The sequence below is a fragment of the Physeter macrocephalus genome, unplaced genomic scaffold (genome assembly GCF_002837175.3).
Source record: "Physeter macrocephalus isolate SW-GA unplaced genomic scaffold, ASM283717v5 random_141, whole genome shotgun sequence".
NCBI classification, from domain to species: domain Eukaryota; kingdom Metazoa; phylum Chordata; class Mammalia; order Artiodactyla; family Physeteridae; genus Physeter; species Physeter macrocephalus.
Window position 1 is genome coordinate 88037 of NW_021145427.1, and position 17679 is coordinate 105715.

General features: G+C 52.7%; 1 protein-coding gene across 1 annotated transcript in view; it reads left to right on the plus strand.

Moving 5' to 3' along the window:
- Nucleotides 1-14673, plus strand: part of LOC114484892 (calcium/calmodulin-dependent protein kinase type II subunit beta-like) — a 33223-nt gene extending 18550 nt beyond the window's left edge. Inside the window, exon 2 of the mRNA XM_028484189.2 lies at nt 14504-14673. Within this exon, the coding sequence (XP_028339990.1) occupies nt 14504-14657 (154 nt within the window). The 3' untranslated portion in view covers nt 14658-14673. The remainder of the gene's footprint in view (nt 1-14503) is intronic.
- The last annotated feature ends 3006 nt before the right edge of the window (nt 14674-17679 follow it).

The window sequence follows — 17679 nt, forward strand, 5'->3', positions numbered from 1 at the left end:
GCTGTTGTGGCCTCTCCCGTTGAGGGGCACAGGCTCCGGACGCACAGGCTCAGCGGCCATGGCTCACGGGCCCAGCCGCTCCGCGGCACGTGGGATCCTCCCGGACTGGGGCACGAACCCATGTCCCCTGCATCGGCAGGCGGACTCTCAACCACTGCGCCACCAGGGAAGCCCAAAGGAAGGCGGATTCTTAACCACTGGACCACCAGAGAAGTCCCTCCTTACGCTTTTCTGCATGTGGTTAAAAAAATCCCCCAACTCCCACCCCTGTCATAAAAAGATACTTTGTTTTCTCTTTATACTTAAAAAAAAACCTAATGGACTTTATTTTTTAGAGCAGTTTTATGTTTACAGAAATATTGGATGGAAATTAGAGAGTTTCCATATTTACCTCACAGCCAGGCCCCAGTTCCCTTTCCTGTAACCATCTCACTTGCATTCAGACATGATACACTTGTTACAATTGATGACCAATATTCCTACATTAATATTAACTGAAACGCATAGTTTCCATAGGGTTCACTCTGTGTTGCACAGTTCTACAGGACTGACAAAGGTATAATGTCATGCATCCATCATTACAGTATTTCAGATCCTCTGTGCTCCTCCATTCATCCCCTCCCATCCTCCAGAGCCCCAGAGAACCACTTTTTACTGTCTCTATAATTTTGCCTTTTCCAGAATGTCATGTAGTTGTGAATCATACAGTGTGTAGCCTTTTCAGATTGGCTTCTTTCACTTAGTACCATGCATTTAAGTTTCCTTCATGTCTTTTTGTGACTTGATAGCTCATTTCTTTTTAGTGCTGAATAATATTCCATTGTCTGGAGGTTCCACAGCTTATTTATCCATTCAGCCTACTGAAGGATGTCTTGGTTGCTTTTAAGTTCTGGCGATTATGAATACACCTACTATAACCATTTGTGTGCAAGCTTTTGTATGGACATAAGTTTTCGACTCCGTTGGGTAAATACCAAGGAGCATGATGGCTGGATCATATGGTAAGAGTATGTTTAGTTTTGTTAGAAACTGCCAAACTGTCTTCCAAAGCAGCTGCACCATTTTGCATTCCCACCAGCAATGAGTGAGAGTTCCCTTTGCTCCACATCCTCACCAGCATGTGGTGGTGTCTGTGTTCTGGATTTTGTCCGCTCTAATAGGCTTGCGGTGGTATCTCCTTGTTGTTTTAATTTGGATTTGATGACATATGATAAGGAGCATCTTGTCCTATGATTATTTGCCATCTGTATACCTTCCGTGGTGAGGTGTCTGTTAAGGTCTTTGGCCTATTTTTAATCAGGTTGTTTGGTTGTGCTTTTTATTATTGTTGCATTTTAAGAGTTCTTTGTATATTTTGGATACAAGTCCTTAATCAGATATGTGTTTTGCAAATATTTTCTCCCATCTGTGGCCTGTCTTCTCATTTGCTTACCCCATCTTTCACAGAGCAGAAGTTTTTTATTCTAATGAAGCCCAGCTTATCAATTCTTTCTTTCATGGATCATGCTTTTGGTGTTGTATCTGAAAAAGTCATTGCCAAACCCAAGGTCACCTAAATTTTCTCCTGTGACACCTTCTAGGACTTTTATAGTTTTGCATCTTACATTTAGGTCTATGATCCATTCTGAGTTAATTTTTGTGAAAGGTGTAAGGTCTGTGTCTAGATTCATTTTTTGGCATCTGGATGTCCAGTAGTTCCAGTACTGTCTTAGACTGTTCAGGCTGCTATAGCCAAAATACCATAAGCTGGGTGGCTTATAAACAACAGATATTTATTTCTCACAGTTCTAGGAACTTCAAGTCTAAGATCATGGCTCTGGCAGATTCAGGGTCTGGTGAGACCTGCTTCCTAGACGGTCATCTTTCCCCTGTGTCCTCACATGGCAGAAGATGGGAAAGATTTATCTGGGATCTTTTTTTATAAAGCATTAGTCTTGTTAATGAGGGCTCTGCTCTCATGACCTAATCACCTCCCAAAGGCCTCACCTCTTAATACTGTCCAGTTGGGGTTAGGATTTCAACATATGAATTTGGTGGTGGGGGGCCGGGGGTGGACATGGACACAAACATTCAGTCCATAGCAAGCACCATTTTTTGAAAAGACAGTCTTTTCTTCCCTGAATTGCCTTTATTCCTTTGTCAAAAATTGGTTGACTGTTTGTGTGGACCTATTTCTGGGCTCTCTATTCTGTTCCATTGATCTATCGTCTATTCTTTTACCAAACCACACTGTCTTGATTACCGTAGCTTTATAGTCTTGAAGTCGGGTAGTGTCAATCCTCTAACTTTGTTCTTCTCAACAATATTGTGTTGGCCATTACGGGTCTTTTGCCTCTCTGTCTGCTACACTTGATCTTAGCCAAAAGACCGAGAAGCAATTTTTGCCTCTCCTTAAAAACTTTAGAATCAGTTTGTCGATAGCCGTAAAATATCTTGCTGGGATGCTGATTAGGATTACACTGAATGTATAGATCAACTTGGAAAGAACAGATATTGTGACAATACCGAGTCTTCCTATTCATGCATGGGATATCTCTCCATTTATTTAGCTCTTCTTTGATTTCATTCATCAGTATAGACCTTGTACATATTTTGTTGACTTATACCTAAGTGTTTCATTTTTTGATGCTAATGTAAATAGTATTGTGTTTGTACTTCCAAATTCCACTCTCTCATTGCTGATATATAGAAAAGAAATTGACTTTTGTATATTAATCTTGTATCCTTCAACCTTGCTATAATCCTTTATTAGTTCCAGAAGTTTCTTTGGTCAATTCTTTGGGGAGTTTCTACATAGATAATCATATCATCTGGGAAGGAAGACAGTTTTATATTTTCCTTTCCTGTCTGTATACCTTTTATTTCCTTTTCTTGTCTTACTGCATTAGCTGAGACTTCCAGTATGATGTTGAAAAAGAGTGGTGAGAAGGAACATTCTTGCCTTGTTTCTGAACTTAGAGGAAAAGCACCTACTTTCTCACGAAAAATATGATGTTAGTTGTAGGTTTTTTTGTAAATGCTTGCTGTGGACTGAATTGTGTGCCCCCCCAAATTCATAGGTAGAAGCCCTACCCCCCCCCCATGTGACTGTATTTAGAGACTGGTTATTTAGGAGGTAATTAAGATTAAAAGAGGTCATAACAGTGGGGCTCTGATCTGATAGGATTAGTGTCCTTATAGGAGGAGACACCAGACACTTTGCTCTTTCTCCATACGTACCCACTGAGGAAAGGCCAGGTTAGCACACAGCAAGATGGTGGCCACCTACAAGTCAAGAGAATAGAGCTCACATAAGAAACCAAACCCTGCCGGACCTTGATCTTGGACTTCCAACCTCCAGAACTATGAGCAAATAAATAAATTTCTGTTGTTTAAGCTACCCGGTCTATGATATTTTGTTATCAGCCTGAGTTGACTAATACAATGCTCTTTATCAAGTTGAGAAAGTTCCCCTCTATTCCTAGTTTGCTGAGAGTTCTTATTATGAATGGGTGTTGGATTTTGTCAGATGCTTTTTCTGCATCTATTAATATGATCATGTGATTTTCTTTTTAAGTCAGTTGATGTGATGCATTACATTAATTGGTTTTCAAATGTTGAACCAGCCAGGCTTGCACAACTGGGATAAATCCTACTTGGTCATGGCGTATAATTCTATTTATACATTGGTGGATTCAATTTGCTAATATTTTGTTGAGGGTTTCTGCATCTATGTTTGTGAGAAATATTGATCTATAGTTTTCTTGTAATGTTTTGATTCAACTTCTTTAATAGATATGGGTCTATTCAAATTGTCTCTTTTATTAGTTTTTTACTTTTTAAAATTGAGGTATAGTTAATTTCCAGTATTATATTAGTTCTAGGTGTACAATATAGTGATTCAAAATTTTTACAGATTATACTCCACTTAAAGTTCTTATAAAATATTGGCTGTATTCCCTGTATTCCCTGTGCTGTACAATATATCCTTGTAATTTATGCATTTTGTAAACAATAGTTTGTTATCCCCTACCCTTATCTTGCCCCTCCCCCTTCCTTCTCCCCACTGGTAACCACTAGCTTGTTCTCTATATCTGTGAATCTGTGTTTTGTTATATTCATTTGTTTGTTTTATTTTTTAGCTTCCACACATAAATGATATAATACAGTATTTGTTGTTCTGGTCTATTTCTTCTTGTGAGAGTTTTGGCAAATTGTGTCTTTCAAGGAATTGGTCCATCTCATCTAGGTTTCATCAAGTTTGTGGACATAGAGTTGTTCATAGTATTTCTTTATTATCCTTTTAATTTCCAAGGGATCAGTAGTGATGGCATCTCTTTCATTTCCGATGTTTGTGTCCTCTCTCTTATTATCTTAGCCTGGCTAAAGGCTTGTCAACTTTATGGATCTTTTCAAAGAACAGCTTTTGGTTTCATTGATTTTTCTCTCTTGATTTCCTGGCTTCAATGTCATTTATTTCTGCTCTAACTTTTATTATGTCTTTTCTTCTGCTTACTTTGAATTTAATTTGCTCTTATTTCTAGTCGCCTAAGGTGGAAACTTATTGATTTTAAAATCTTCTGTCCTAACATATGCATTCAGTGGTATAATTTTTTTCTAAGCACTTTTTTTTTTACTGCATTCCACAATTTTGATAAGTTTTCTTTTCATTTTCATTTTGTTAAAATGTTTAAAATTTTCTTTTGAGATTTCTTCTCCATTTTTAATTTTACTGTGTAATTTATTCCATAGTTGTTATTTTTAAATGTTTGTAAATTGTAAAATATTACATGTAGAAGATTTTCCATTTAAAAAATAATGTGAAACGCCCCTGCACCTAAAAACCCAGGACAAGAAGGTAAACTTGACCCACTGACCTTTTCCCTGATTCATATCCTTCTATCATTAGCCTCCTTACCCAAGAGGTGATGCTGTTGAGATTTCTTCTTTGACTCTTGTGTTATTTGGAAGTATGTTGTTTAATCCCCATGTATTTTGGGGTTTTCCAGCTATCTCTTCGTTTTTCATTTCCAATTTAATTCCATTGTGATCTGAGAGCATACTTTGTATTATTTCTTTTCTTATAAATTTGTTAAGGGTGTTTTATGGCCCAGAATGTGCTCTATCTTAGTGAACGTTCATGTGAACTTGAGAAGAATGTGTGTTCTGCTGTTGTTGGATGAAGTCGGCTCTAGATGTTAATTACATCCAGTTGATAGATGGTGCTTTTCAGTTCAACTGTGTCCTTCCCAAATTTCTGCCTGCTGGGTCTGTGCATTTCTGATAGAGGGGTGCTGGGGTTTCCAAGTGTACTAGTGGCTTCACCTACTTTTCCTTACATGTCTTTCCGTTTTGCCTCATGTAGTTTGTCATTCTGCTGCTGGGGGTATACATGCTAAGGATTGTTATGTCTTAGAGAAAGGACTGCCTTATCATGATGTGAAATCCCTCTTTGTCCCTAGTAACTTTCCTTACTCAAGTCTGCTCTGTCTGAGATCAATACGGTATATCTTTCTCCATCCTTTGACTTTTTTTTCATTGTGATAAAGTATACATAACCTAAAATTTACCATTTTAACCGTTGTTAAATGTAGAGTTTAGTGCCATCAAGCATATTCTCGGTGTTGTGTAACCGTCGCCACTACCCATTTTCGGAACTTTTTCATCACCCCAAACAATAACTCTGTGCCCACTCAGTAATCCCAGCGAGCCCTACTTCCTTCAGACCCCACTGGGTCCCCTGGGCTGGTGCCCACCCTCTTGTTCCTGTTGGCTTTGCTGCCTTGAGCCCTCCAGGAAGCTTCTCAAGGATGTCTGCACCCGGTGGAACGGGGACTCCGGGGACCCCGCCCTGGCGGGGAGGGATGGTGGATCTGGGCGGTGCTGAGGGTGACCGTGTGAGGTGTGAGAGGTTTCAGAGCAACACGGTGTCACGGACAAGCGTCAGAGTCGGGCTCTTCTCATCTGTGTAGGACTCACAAACTTGACGCGACTGTATAAAGTAACAGTGATGACATGAGCGCCTGAGAGATGTGAAAGGATTACCCTTTGCGGTCATTTATATCTAAATCTCATTAGGATGTAGGGTGCATGTTGTCATAAGCCTTACGTGGTCAGGACGTGGCTCCCTACCCCACTCACGGGGCATTCCACCTGCTCACAGCACTGTCAGAAATGTAAGAAAACGTCCCCTCTGAGTTCGTGTTCTTGGCTCTTCCAGATGAAGCCCTGCTCCCCAGAGTGTCTGGGAGGGGGCCAGTGGGGGGACCTTGACGCCCGCGTGGGTGGGGACGGGGCTTCCGATGGGAGGGGCGGCCGCCATGGCCAGAGTGCCCTGTTCCAAGGGGCAGGCAGGGAGAAGGGGGGCCACGATGGGGTTTTCTCCATCTGAGATGCACTCCATGGGCAGCACTGCTGTTCTTGTGTTTGGGTGGGTGTCCTCAGGTGGCATTTCTGTCCCACCCTGGCCATTTGTTTCTTTGTTGATGGATGCATTCGGTGTTGAGCCCTTAGACTAGAAGCCCTCCCTGCCCCCCACTCTTGGCCCAGTTGAGACTTCTTTGGGTAAAGATTTCTCTGGTCTTGAGGACACGGGGCGGGGGAAGGGTAAGCTGGGACGAAGTGAGAGAGTGGCATGGACATATATACACTACCGAATGTAAAATAGATAGCTAGTGGGAAGCAGCCGCGTAGCACAGGGAGATCAGCTTGGTGCTTTGTGGCCACCTAGGGGGCTGGGATAGGGAGGGTGGGAGGGAGGGAGACGCAAGAGGGAGGAGATATGGGAACATGTATACGTATAGCTGATTCACTTTGTTATACAGCAGAAACTGACACACCATTGTAAAGCAATTATACTCCAATAAAGCTGTTAAAAAAAAATAAAAGGAAAACAATGAAGACCAAAAAAAAAAATTTCTCTGGTCAAAGAAGTTAGGGGAGGGCTGTACCTCATACTCACTGGCTGGAAATTCACAGTACAGATGACCATGTTAAAGGCACTGGGAAGTCCTGCAGTAAAAAAGGAAGGAAAGAAGGAGGGAAGGAAGGAAGGAAGGAAAACATTTTAACTTACTGGTTTCTAAACTTTTTTGCCCACAGAATCCCCTTTGTACCTAACATCTGTGAACATCCTGTGCAGCTAATATTTGAGGATGGTCATTTGGGAAATGTTTGGCTGGTACACGCAGTGGCAGACTCCGTAAGGCAGAGTTGGGGGTCAGCATGTGCAATGGGTTGAATTGTGTCTCCTCAAAATTCAGATGTTGACTCCTAACCCCCATACCTCAGAATGCGACCTCATCTGGAAATAAGGTTGTCGTAGACGTAATTGGTTAAGCTGAGGTGGAGGGTGGGCCCTCATCCAGTAGGACTGTGTCCTTATGGAAAGGGGAAATTTGGGCAGAGACACACAGGGAGAATGCCATGTGAACATGAAGACGGAGATGGGGGTGATGCTTCTACAAGCCAAGGAGCCCCAGGGATCACCAGCAAAACCCCAGAAGCTGGAGAGAGGCCTGGGACAGTGTCTCCCTCACAGCCTCAGAAGGAACCGACCCTGCCAGCATGTTGGTCTTGGACTTCTGGCCTCCAGAACTGTGGGACGATCTCTGTTGTTTCAGCTGCCCAGCCCATGTACTGTGTTGTGGTGGCCCCAGTACCCTAGCACAGCATGGATGACTTATGACTTGAATTTCTGGCCCAAGCTCAGAGGTCGGGGCCGGGGAGCTGCCAGGATTCCAAGGAAGGACCTTGGAAAGGTCAGGGTCGGACTTTGGGGATGTGGCAAGAGCTTGCGTTTCCATCGCTGGTGTGGTTGTAAATCACCCGGCGATTGTGCCTTTGGAAATAAACTCTACAGAAATAACCGAGTTGTTTACGGCAGGCATTTACAAGCAGGGAGATTGGAAACACCCCAAATGCCTGCCAATCAAGGAAGCACTCGGCTACCCATGGAAGGAACGTTCTCTACGGTGAAGATGACAAGTATGCGATCTAGGTCAAAGAGTGGGATTGCGTGTGAAGTGATTTTAAATATAAGAGGCCAAAGACAAAGCAGGATCTCACGCGCTGATAAAAGGCACGCCAGGATGCTGCGGAGACCACAGGGATTAAATGTTGTCCAGTGTCGGTCTCTAGTCTGTCTACTTCAGGCCCTGTTCTGGAACCCAGGACGTTCTGGGTCCTGGGCAGGAGTGGGACACGGTCCCCTGAGCTCTGTGTGCCATCCTGTTGGTGGATGCTGGGCAGCCCTCGTGGGCCCGCGCTCTGGCCATGGCTCTTGCGCCGGGACCTCGTGTTCCTGCCCAGCATGGCACGTGCTTGCCCAAATCCCCTCGGAGCCAGCACACGCTCCTCACCGGCTCTAACCCCGAGGCCGGGGAGCCTGGGGAGGGTCCCGTACCCTCCTGGTGTCCCCGGACGCCGCCCACCAGTGAAGCAGTATGTAGCTGCCAGATCGTGCCGTGGAAGAGTCGTTCACAGGGTGGGGAAGTAGTGAGAGGGAAAAGCAGAATAGAAACAGCAAGAGGCTCCTGAGTGTTGAAGAGGAAAGCCTCCCTGTGGTGTAGACCTCGCTGGAGACACATCAGAACATCGTGGGACGCCAGCAACGGGTCACAGAGATGGAGGCGGCTTCGACTCGCTCTATTGAAACCACTTGTTTACTCCATTTTCTGCTGCGAGCAGGGATTCTGTTTTTAAAACTGTTATTATAAGCAGGAAAAAAACCCCACAACAACCTCATGTAGAAGTTCCTATTTTCTACCAAATTGCTTAGGTCCCGATTAAAAATATAAAGGGACCTCCCCCGTCCTTTTAATCAAAGGTAGAAAAAAAAAATTTTTGCTAACACACAAATAAGCAGCAGCTTGATGTAGTTTAAATCCACAAGTCCAAGCAAGCGAAGGGCCTGGTGTGGTGAGTGAGCGTGTCTGCTGGGCTGTCCTCCCCGCTACCCCAGCCCCCGGCCCCCGAGCGCTGGCCCAGACCCTCCTCAGCCAAGCCCACTTGGGGCGGCCCAGGCTGGCCAGAATGGACGTACACGGCCTCAGGCTGGTTCAGAACATCCATGTGTTAATTAACGCGGTAAATAAAACCGTTGGACCAGCCAAGTGCCTCTGCCGCCTGCTCAGCCTGTTCCAGAAAGATCTTCTTGTGTGGATCTGCCTGGGGAGTCGGGGGCCAGCAGGGCTGTTTTCACTGAGCGGGCACCCCTGTGCTCAACCTGTGTGGGAGCCTTTACAAACCAGATAAACAAGGCTTTGGTCCTTTTCTTTGCCTCAGGACTCCTGGCTGCTTTTGGCTCTAAAAGTTCAGAAGGCTGTGGACGGGTCCGAGCCGTGGGCCCTTGGCTCTGGCTGGCCACTCCCGAGCATCTGAGTTAGCAGAGTGTGGACGATGTTTGGCCACCGGGTGTGTCTGCCGCTGGGCGTGTCTGCCGCTGGGCTGTGCAAACAGCTCGAAGCCTTGGTGGCAGGCAGGCAGGTGCCTGCGAGGCGGGGACTGGGTGGAGAGAGCCGGAGTCGGGTGCAGGGCTGGAGCCAGGGATGGGGGCGGTGGAGAGAGGAGCTGCCACGTCCCCGGAATGTCTACTGGGAGGGGTGCAGTGGAAGCGCGGAGCGGCCGCTGAGAAGCAGAAGTAGGGGCTCCCCGGGTTACACGATTCTGACGCCCGCTCCGTGCCAGGGCCTCTGCGCGTGCTGCATGTGACGATCATGAGGAAGCCCTGCAGCCCCAGGCCCCGGATGCAGGGTCCCGAGAGCAGCATCCATGGTCAGCACTTCCGTGTTCTATCCTGCAGTCCCCACCGTGGGGACAGGGCGAGACGGGACCCTCCCGCCCCATCAGCCTCTCCCACCAACCCCAGCTCGGCTCAGCGGGCAGAGGGCAGGCTGGGCAGCTGGGCTCGGCCAACAGAGCAGGGAGGGGACAGGTCCCCAAAGCAGGCATAGTGGGGGCCTCCATGGGGGCTGCAGGTAATCAATGTCAGGGGCAAGTTCCAGGTGGCAGCGGGCGGGCGGGTGGGCACAGGGGCAGCTCAGAGGCATGGCCACAGGTTGGACGGGGAGTAAAGAGAGAGTAAGGGGGACGGGGAGCCACTTGCTGGCTCACTGCGTCTGCCCGGTGTGCAGGGGCCAGTCACTCCCTTCGCTGGCGAGAGCCTGACCCTCGAGTGCCACCGTGGGTCCACGCGGCCACAGCAGTGCTGGGCGCCCACCTGCAGCAGACCAGACCCCAGGCAGCTCTGGAGTTAACCTCCCCGTCTCTCTGGCCGGCCTCTCTGGTGTTGTGGTCCCACCGCAGACAGGAGAGAGCTTTCTGATCTGCCAGCCGGCAAGGACCGAGAGAGTGTTTTCTTCCTTTCATTAGCTTTACCTGGTTTTTAAAAGCCCCGTGACATGCTCGGTGCCCAGGAGCCTCCTCCTCTGAACACGTTATTCAGATCACTCTAAACCCGAGCGCAGCAGTACGTGCCACACCGGGCATCGTGTGGCGACCTCGAGGTTCAGGGGTCCCCCCCACCAGGCGCACCCTCTTCCCAGGCACCTTCATCCGCACCCAGACCTTCACCCTCACCCTCCCTGACCTTCATCCGCACCCAGACCTTCACCCTCACCCTCCCTGACCTTCACCCGCACCCAGACCCCCACCTTCCTGGCTTCTCCCCCGCAAGCTGCGCTGGGTGGCCTTGCTCCAGGTGGCCTCCCTGACCCTGCAGCCGGCCACCACCCGCCACGCCGTTCGTGGACGGTCGAGGGTCGGGCGGCGCGGGCAGCTCCCACCCGGATGCAGGCCACTGTCCGCCCCGTCTGTGTGTGCTTCTGCATCTTCATCCCAGCCTGCCTGTGGGTACGGTGGGGAGCCTCCTGCTTTGATCAGGGGGTCCATGGCCTCCGCTCCATAGGAGACATCCCCCCACCTACAGACGCTCCCACCACCGCAACAGATGCCCCCACTCATCCAGGGAAGCCTCGGGAGGTGACCCTCTCCTGCTGGCCTGCGGTCCAGAGTCTGCCCCATCCCGGGCTCTCCCTGTCCTTCCAGAAGGCTGCCCCTTCTTGTCCCGCTGGCCTGACACGTGCTGAGGTCCAGCATCTCCACTCTCCACAGTCGACTTGTGGTGCTTGTAGGTCAGTCCTTACCCTCTTATCGCAGTCTGGACACTGTGCCTGACCCCAGCATCCCGAGTGCATGTGGAGAGCCACAGCGTAGGGCCGGAAACGGACAGATGAATAATTACAATAAAGTGGGCAAAGTGAGCCGAGACACGTGCAGCGTCCGGCGTCCAGAGGAGACCAAGCTGACTTCCTGTGGGAGCGGGGAAAGATTTCCGAGAGGAGGTACTGAATTGAGTCTTGAAGGACGCAAAGGAGTTTGCCTGGTGGCACTGGGGAGGCGCTTAGGATCCGGACCCGGGCCCTTTGTCCGTGTTGTTGTCCCAACGACTGTTAAGTTTCTGTGGGGCAGATGCTGTGAGCTCTGAGGGAGGGTGGTTGCTGGCCTCACCTTTGTCTGTGATGTTCAAGGTGTCGGGGGCCCCCAGCCCATGGCCCGCACGGCACATGCCTTTTGGCACGCTGGCACTTCTGGGGGGCTTCCTGTGATCGGCCTCGACTAACTAGCAGAGCACCCAGGAAGGGGGCGGATGCCTGGGGTGGGGGTGGGAGGAGACTGGGGGATGGTGGTGACCGAGAGGCTGGCTTCAAGGATGGAAGAGGGGAGCCGAGGGGCTGCCCGAGGGCCGGTGGTCATCGGGGGCGGAGCCTCTTCCCTGCACTCTCCCTCCGGGTAGTTGAGTCAGGGAGAGCCGTCTAACTCGTGAGCTTCCCCAGGCGCCTGGCCAAGCTTTCCTGGCGACTTCCACGTGTCTTCAGCTGGGAGGCTGAAGTCTGAGGGCTCCCCACGGGCCCGGCACAGCCTCACCCCAGGCCGGCCCAGGTCCCCCCTCATAGCTGACGGGCATTGGAGTGCAGGTGCCCCATGGCAGACCAGGGTGGGGTGGCCGGGGGCCGGGCAGCTGCTTCTAGAACTTCTCTTCAGGCCGGGCAGCAGGGGCAGGAGAAGCCCTACCCCAGAGGGGCTTCCAGAGGTGCCCTCCCCTGCACCCGGCAGGTAGGACTCCGGGAGAGGAAGGCCTGTGTCCAGGAGCAGGCCCTGTGCCAGCCTGAGTGCTACCTATGAGCACCCTTGTTGAGCGCTTGCTGGATGCCGGGGGCTGTGCCTGCCGCCTTCCTGGTTTCCTCCAGCATCTGGCTCCTGCCCGCTTGGCACTTCCCTCGTCACCAACCCAGAGCCTTCTACGGAGGAGAGAGCAGGGTCTGAACTGGAAGATGTGGGGCAGTGGGGCAGCCTGTCCAGGATCGTCCATCTGGCTGTCGGCTCTCGTTCACTTTATTTATGCGCGTCCTGCCGTGCGCCAGGGAGGTTTCCCGGCTCCCTGTCGCTTAGTCCCGTACTTACCCTGGCTGGGCAGCAGCCGGTGGACAGGCTGTGTGGGTCCCTTCCCCCTCCAGGGGTGAGCTCACCTTAGGGCCCCTTGGTGCCTCGCCTGGCACCCACCATGCTGAAAGCAGCCCTCGGGCTGTTTGGAACTTCCAGCATCGTGGGGTCGGATTCTGGCATAGGAAGCTCTATCCCAAGGAGGCTTGTGAGCCAGTGCTTGGTTGTCTGTGCCCTTTGGGGGCCAGAGCACGAGGGGTGGCGACTCAGCCCTGTACGTGTGATACCCTCCGCCCTCCTGGGCAGGAAGCGGATTCGAAGAGCAGGGGTGGGCTGGGCTGGTGAAGATGGGGCCAGTGCAGCCTCTGGCAGACAGCCACGTGGGAGCCTTGCTCAGCCCTCGTGGTGGCTCTGTGAGCCTCTCCTGCTCCTTAGATGGATGGGGAAACTGAGGCTCAGAGGGTGCAACCCGGTGCAGAGAAGGACTTGAACCCAGACCTGCTGGAAGCCCGTGGCCTTTCCCCCTCACCATGCTCTCTCCCAAGCTAGTCTCACCGGTCCAAAAAAAAAAAAAAAAAAAATCCTTTCTTTATGTTTCTTTCCTTAAAAAAAAAGAATATTTTGAGAATGTAACCCATGCACATAGTGAGAAAATCACACAGGACAGAGGATGTAGAGTGAATTGTGTGGCCCCCGCTTAAGCCCCGGCTCCCCGTCCCGCAGAGGCAGCCGCTGCCCAGTTTCCTGGCTGATTTTGGAAAAGCAAAGATATAGCTCTGAGCACAGCTGGTGATCATAAAGACCTGGGTCGTTAAGAAAATGTTCAAATAGATTTAGTGTAATATTTATTTATTTTCCAAGGAAGTGAATAGTCTGTCTTAATGAAGTTTTGATCCCAAACAGGATTAGAGCAAAAAAGCATTCCCTGTTTAATAAGACGCGGCTTTCCTGTGGCCCAGAGTCCGGGTTCGGGTAGCTGGTGGGCTTCTCAGGCTGCGTGGGCAGCAGGGCTCCGGGGTGGGGTTATGAGGGGGGTCGGGGGGAGGCCGTGTTCCGATGGAGGCTGTGCCTGCAGGGCCTCTGGGGAGGGAAGGCGGGGGAGGGGCCTGCGCTCAGGGGTGTCCCCAGCTCCCCTGGCCCCATGTGCTCAGCCGCCTGTGGCCTTTGTGCCCGCCTCTCCCTGGCGGCCTCCAGTCTGGCCCCTTCCCAAGACATTTCCCGTTCCGGCTGTGTCTCATACGTGCTGGGTCTAATGTTCTTCGAAGATGATCTCAAATCGGATTAAACCCACGGTGGTGACAAGTTGAATCCCGCGGAGGACCTTCTGACGGGCCCCAGGCTCCCTCCGGCCTGTGCCCCACGCCTGCCCTGGACCCACACGGGCCTGTTCTCTGGGCTCTGGCTTGCCGTGCCGCCTCCTGCAGAACTTCCTCCTCTCAAGGGTCACTGTTTCAGGGCCACATGCAGGATGTCTCGATGGCCTTGGCAGTGGTCACCCACTCTCCTGGGTTCCCTTCTCTTGGCTCTCCAGGCTGGTCCCCTCTCCTCTCCGAAGCACTAATGCTGTGGGCGTGTAAATGTCTCCTCTGCTATGGGACTCTGCAGCCTCTGCTGTAACTTGGGGCAGTGTTGGTGGAGGATCCGGGGGAGGGGGCCTTGGCCTCCAGCTTTGCAGCTTAATTATGCGATGCTTCTCCCTCCCTCCAGAACCTTCACAGAGTCCCTGCAGGCTGCACCAATCTATTCCGCTGTCTGGAGCTGGGCCAGGCTTCACTGCTCTGGGAGGACTCGCTGGGTCTCATAGGCCTGGGCCTAGAGCGAGGGAGGATGCTCGCTTAGAGGCCCTCGGTCCAGCTGGCCCATGAGGATGCCCAGGCGGGGGGGTCTCGCAGGAGCTGGGTGTGCCAGTCAGCTGGGCTCTGCCAGCTGCTGGGAAAGGGGCCCCTGCCGGGCTGGCACTGGGCGGGGTGGGCTGGGAGTCGTTTGGGGGAGGGGTGCCCCTTCCTCGCACAGAGGCTGGGTGCTGGGGTGTTCACCGGGGGATTAATCGGCTCCCTGCCTCTGTTTCCCATTTCTCCCCCAGGGGGGCTTTCTCTGTGGTCCGACGCTGTGTCAAGCTCTGCACCGGCCATGAGTACGCAGCCAAGATTATCAACACCAAGAAGCTATCCGCCAGAGGTAGGGAATGGCTGTGCTGGCTGGTGTGGGCCGGGGGCCGGGGCTGGAGCCGGTCCTGAGGGATCGGCCTCGGCCCGTGGCTCACGGGGGGGCACACATGGAGCGGGATTCGCGGCCGCAGTGGGACGTGAACGGTGCCCGTGGCCGAATGGGGCCGGGAGGGAGAGGCACCCGCACACCCTCACATCTGGAATTGCACTGTCGCTCTGGTTTGGGGGCTCGCGGAGCCCCTGCCTCACCTCCCCAGGGCTGGACGGGGAGAGGCGTGCGGCCAGGTGGCTGAAGTGATCAGGTAAGGTCGTCTGCCCACGAACTGTGGGCCAGAGGGGGACTCGGTGACCTGAAGACTTTGGGTGACAGGGCGATGCTTGAGGGGCGGCATGAACGGCACGTTTCCTAACTCAGCCCCCGCCGGCCTTGTGGACGCAGGGGTGCACGTGGGGACGCGTCTGCCTATGCTGGGGAGGGCTCCGGGGTCTGCAGGGGTGGGCTTGGTGCGGGCCCCGGGCACGTGGCCTCACCCCATCCAGCACCGTCCAGAGCCCTTGCTGGGGGACGGCCCGTTCTGGGCAGACGGACAGACCCCTGCCCTCGTGGGATCCAGTGGAGTTCCACGTGGTGGGGATGGCAGGACGTCGGGGCAGGGGATGACATGGGGCAACAAGGCCAAGGTGGAGATGCCGCCCTGAGCAGGTGATGTCAGAGCACAGAACCGAGGGGACAGGGGGCCGGGAGCCAGGCAGGGCGTCTGGCGGGGCCTCCAGCGTGGGTGTGGAGGCGTGGGCCGTCCCAGTGAGGTCGCAGCACCACTGCCGCCCCCTGTGCTGTGGGGAGCCCAGGGATCTCCAGCCCGAGGGTCGGACAGGAGGGGCTGGTGACCCCCTTGGCAGAGGGGAGCTAAGCCCCTGGCCTGACAGTCTCCCACCTCCAGGCACACCCATGACCCCACTTAACATCCAGACACAAATCTGAGCCAACAGAGAGGCTCCTTCTCTTCAGAGAGGCCCTGACCGTAGGCAGTCCTGGCCCGAATCCCTCCCCGAGGCTGGTGCTGAGAACGCCTCCGTCTGTAGGGCCTGCAGTTTCCAGCCCGGCGGCCTGTGTGGGCAGGCGGCTGAGCCCGCTGTGCGGTTCGCTGAGCTGCGTGTAGGTGTTGTTTGGGCGCCTGCTGTGTACAGGCCTTCAGGGATTAGTGCTTCCAGGGGCGGGCGCTGCTGTCCCAGCCTGGCGGAGGGGCTGCCTGTGCTCGGGAGATGAGGATGACACAGGGCCCCGCAGAGACAGAGTCTGCGAGCCAGACAGCCCTGGGGCGTTTGTGTCGGGAAAGCTCAGATCCCGCAGCTAAACTGTGATCGTAATAATAATGCACAAGCTAATATTTACCGGCCGTGTGCTGTATGCATGGTGCCACCAGATGCAGGGCAGCTTCCGTGTTCCCTGACACTGGGTGGGTGGCACTGGTGAGCCACCGGTGTCAGATGTTTTCAGGGGGCTGTGTCCGCATATGTGGAGTTTCTAAAGCAGGAGGAACATTCCGCTTCATTCCATGGGCTTGTGCCAGGCCACAGGAGGAGAGGGAGCCCACCTTCAGAGGTCCCGTGGACTAATGAGGGACACTGTCGCTCATCCACCAGCTTTACCTAGCCTCTCCCAGTCAGTGCCCAGCACTGAGGACGGGGTGATGAGCAAACAGACCCAAACAAGCCACTGCAGCCCCATTCGAGGGGTGAGAGAGAGCACAGGGGACAGAACAGGGAGGTTGGATGGGTCTTGAAGGATGAATAGGAGTTTGTGAAACTCAGGCAGAAAACCACCTGGGTATGTTTCCATGGAATCACGCAGCTCCTTTCAAGGAACCTCACGCTCCCCTGTTTATACCCTCAGAGTGTTCTGTAAATCGGGAGGATCAGGGGTAGTGGAAGTCTGAAGTTCCCTGTGTGCTCCACAATTACAGCCTGCTCTTTCTTCCACCCCTGCAGTAGCAGGCCTGCTGCCCACTTCCTGGGAGCCAGCCTGCTTTCTGCCATTGAGTCCCGGAGGCCGGGCCCCCGGAGACCCCTGCTAAGGGCACGGCTGCGGAGCTGTGCAGACCCGGGGCTCCGTCAGCCCTGCGCCTGGCCTCAGTCTCCTTCCTGGCCGGGCGCAGCCTGGGTTGGATGGTGGCAGGCAGTGCCGCCAGCCAGGACTGGTCTGGAATCGAAGCAGCCGGCCCTCGTCTGTTGTCACCTTCCCTCGGGACCACTTTCCGGGCCAGGGAAGCCAGGACACCCCCTGCTTTGCCTCTACTCTTGGGCCCCTGCATTGCCCAGGTCTGTGGAGGTCTTGGGCATTTTTTCCCCGTTTACCTCGTTATTATGGAAAATTTCAAACATCCCCAAATATAGAAAAACTGATAGAAGGAACCCCCAGCTTCGACACAACAGTTTCCAGCTCCCAGGCCATTTTGTTTTCATCTGTAACCCTCCCCATCTCCCCGCCCTGCCCATATATCTTGCAGCAGATCCCAGACCAACCACCATTTCACCCATAGCGTTCAGCGTGTTTCTGTAACGGAAAAGCATTCGAAAAACAACTGGCCACCTCCCCGTGCAGGGACCCAGGGATCTTCTGACCCTCTCCAGCCCCTTTCGGGGCTTTCCGAGCTGAGTGGGCAGCGGAAGGGGTGAGGGGAGAGGACCTTGGGCCCCCGACCCTCATCTTTACGCTGAGTGTGGGCCAGCTATGGGGCAGCCAGGCTGCTGGGTTTGGTCTTGTGGCTGCACGGCCCTGACCACCTCGCTGTATGACCCGGGCCATGTTACTTAGCCACCCTGTACCTTAGTTTCCCCAGCCGTAAAATTGGGATAAATCTGATATCTACCTCAGAGGGGCATTGTGAGGGTGAGAGAAGGACTAAGGTGCTTGGAAGGAGCTGGCTGAGTGTGGTGGTGCCAGGGCACCCGCTGCCTTCTTCCCCCTTTCTTGCCAGACTATCCTGCCCAGCCTGCAGGCTCCAGGACTCCTCCTCCAGGAAGCCTCCCTGGGCCCTCCCATCCAGCTTGGAACCCCCCAGGTCCCGAAGCAGTCACCTTAGACATTTCT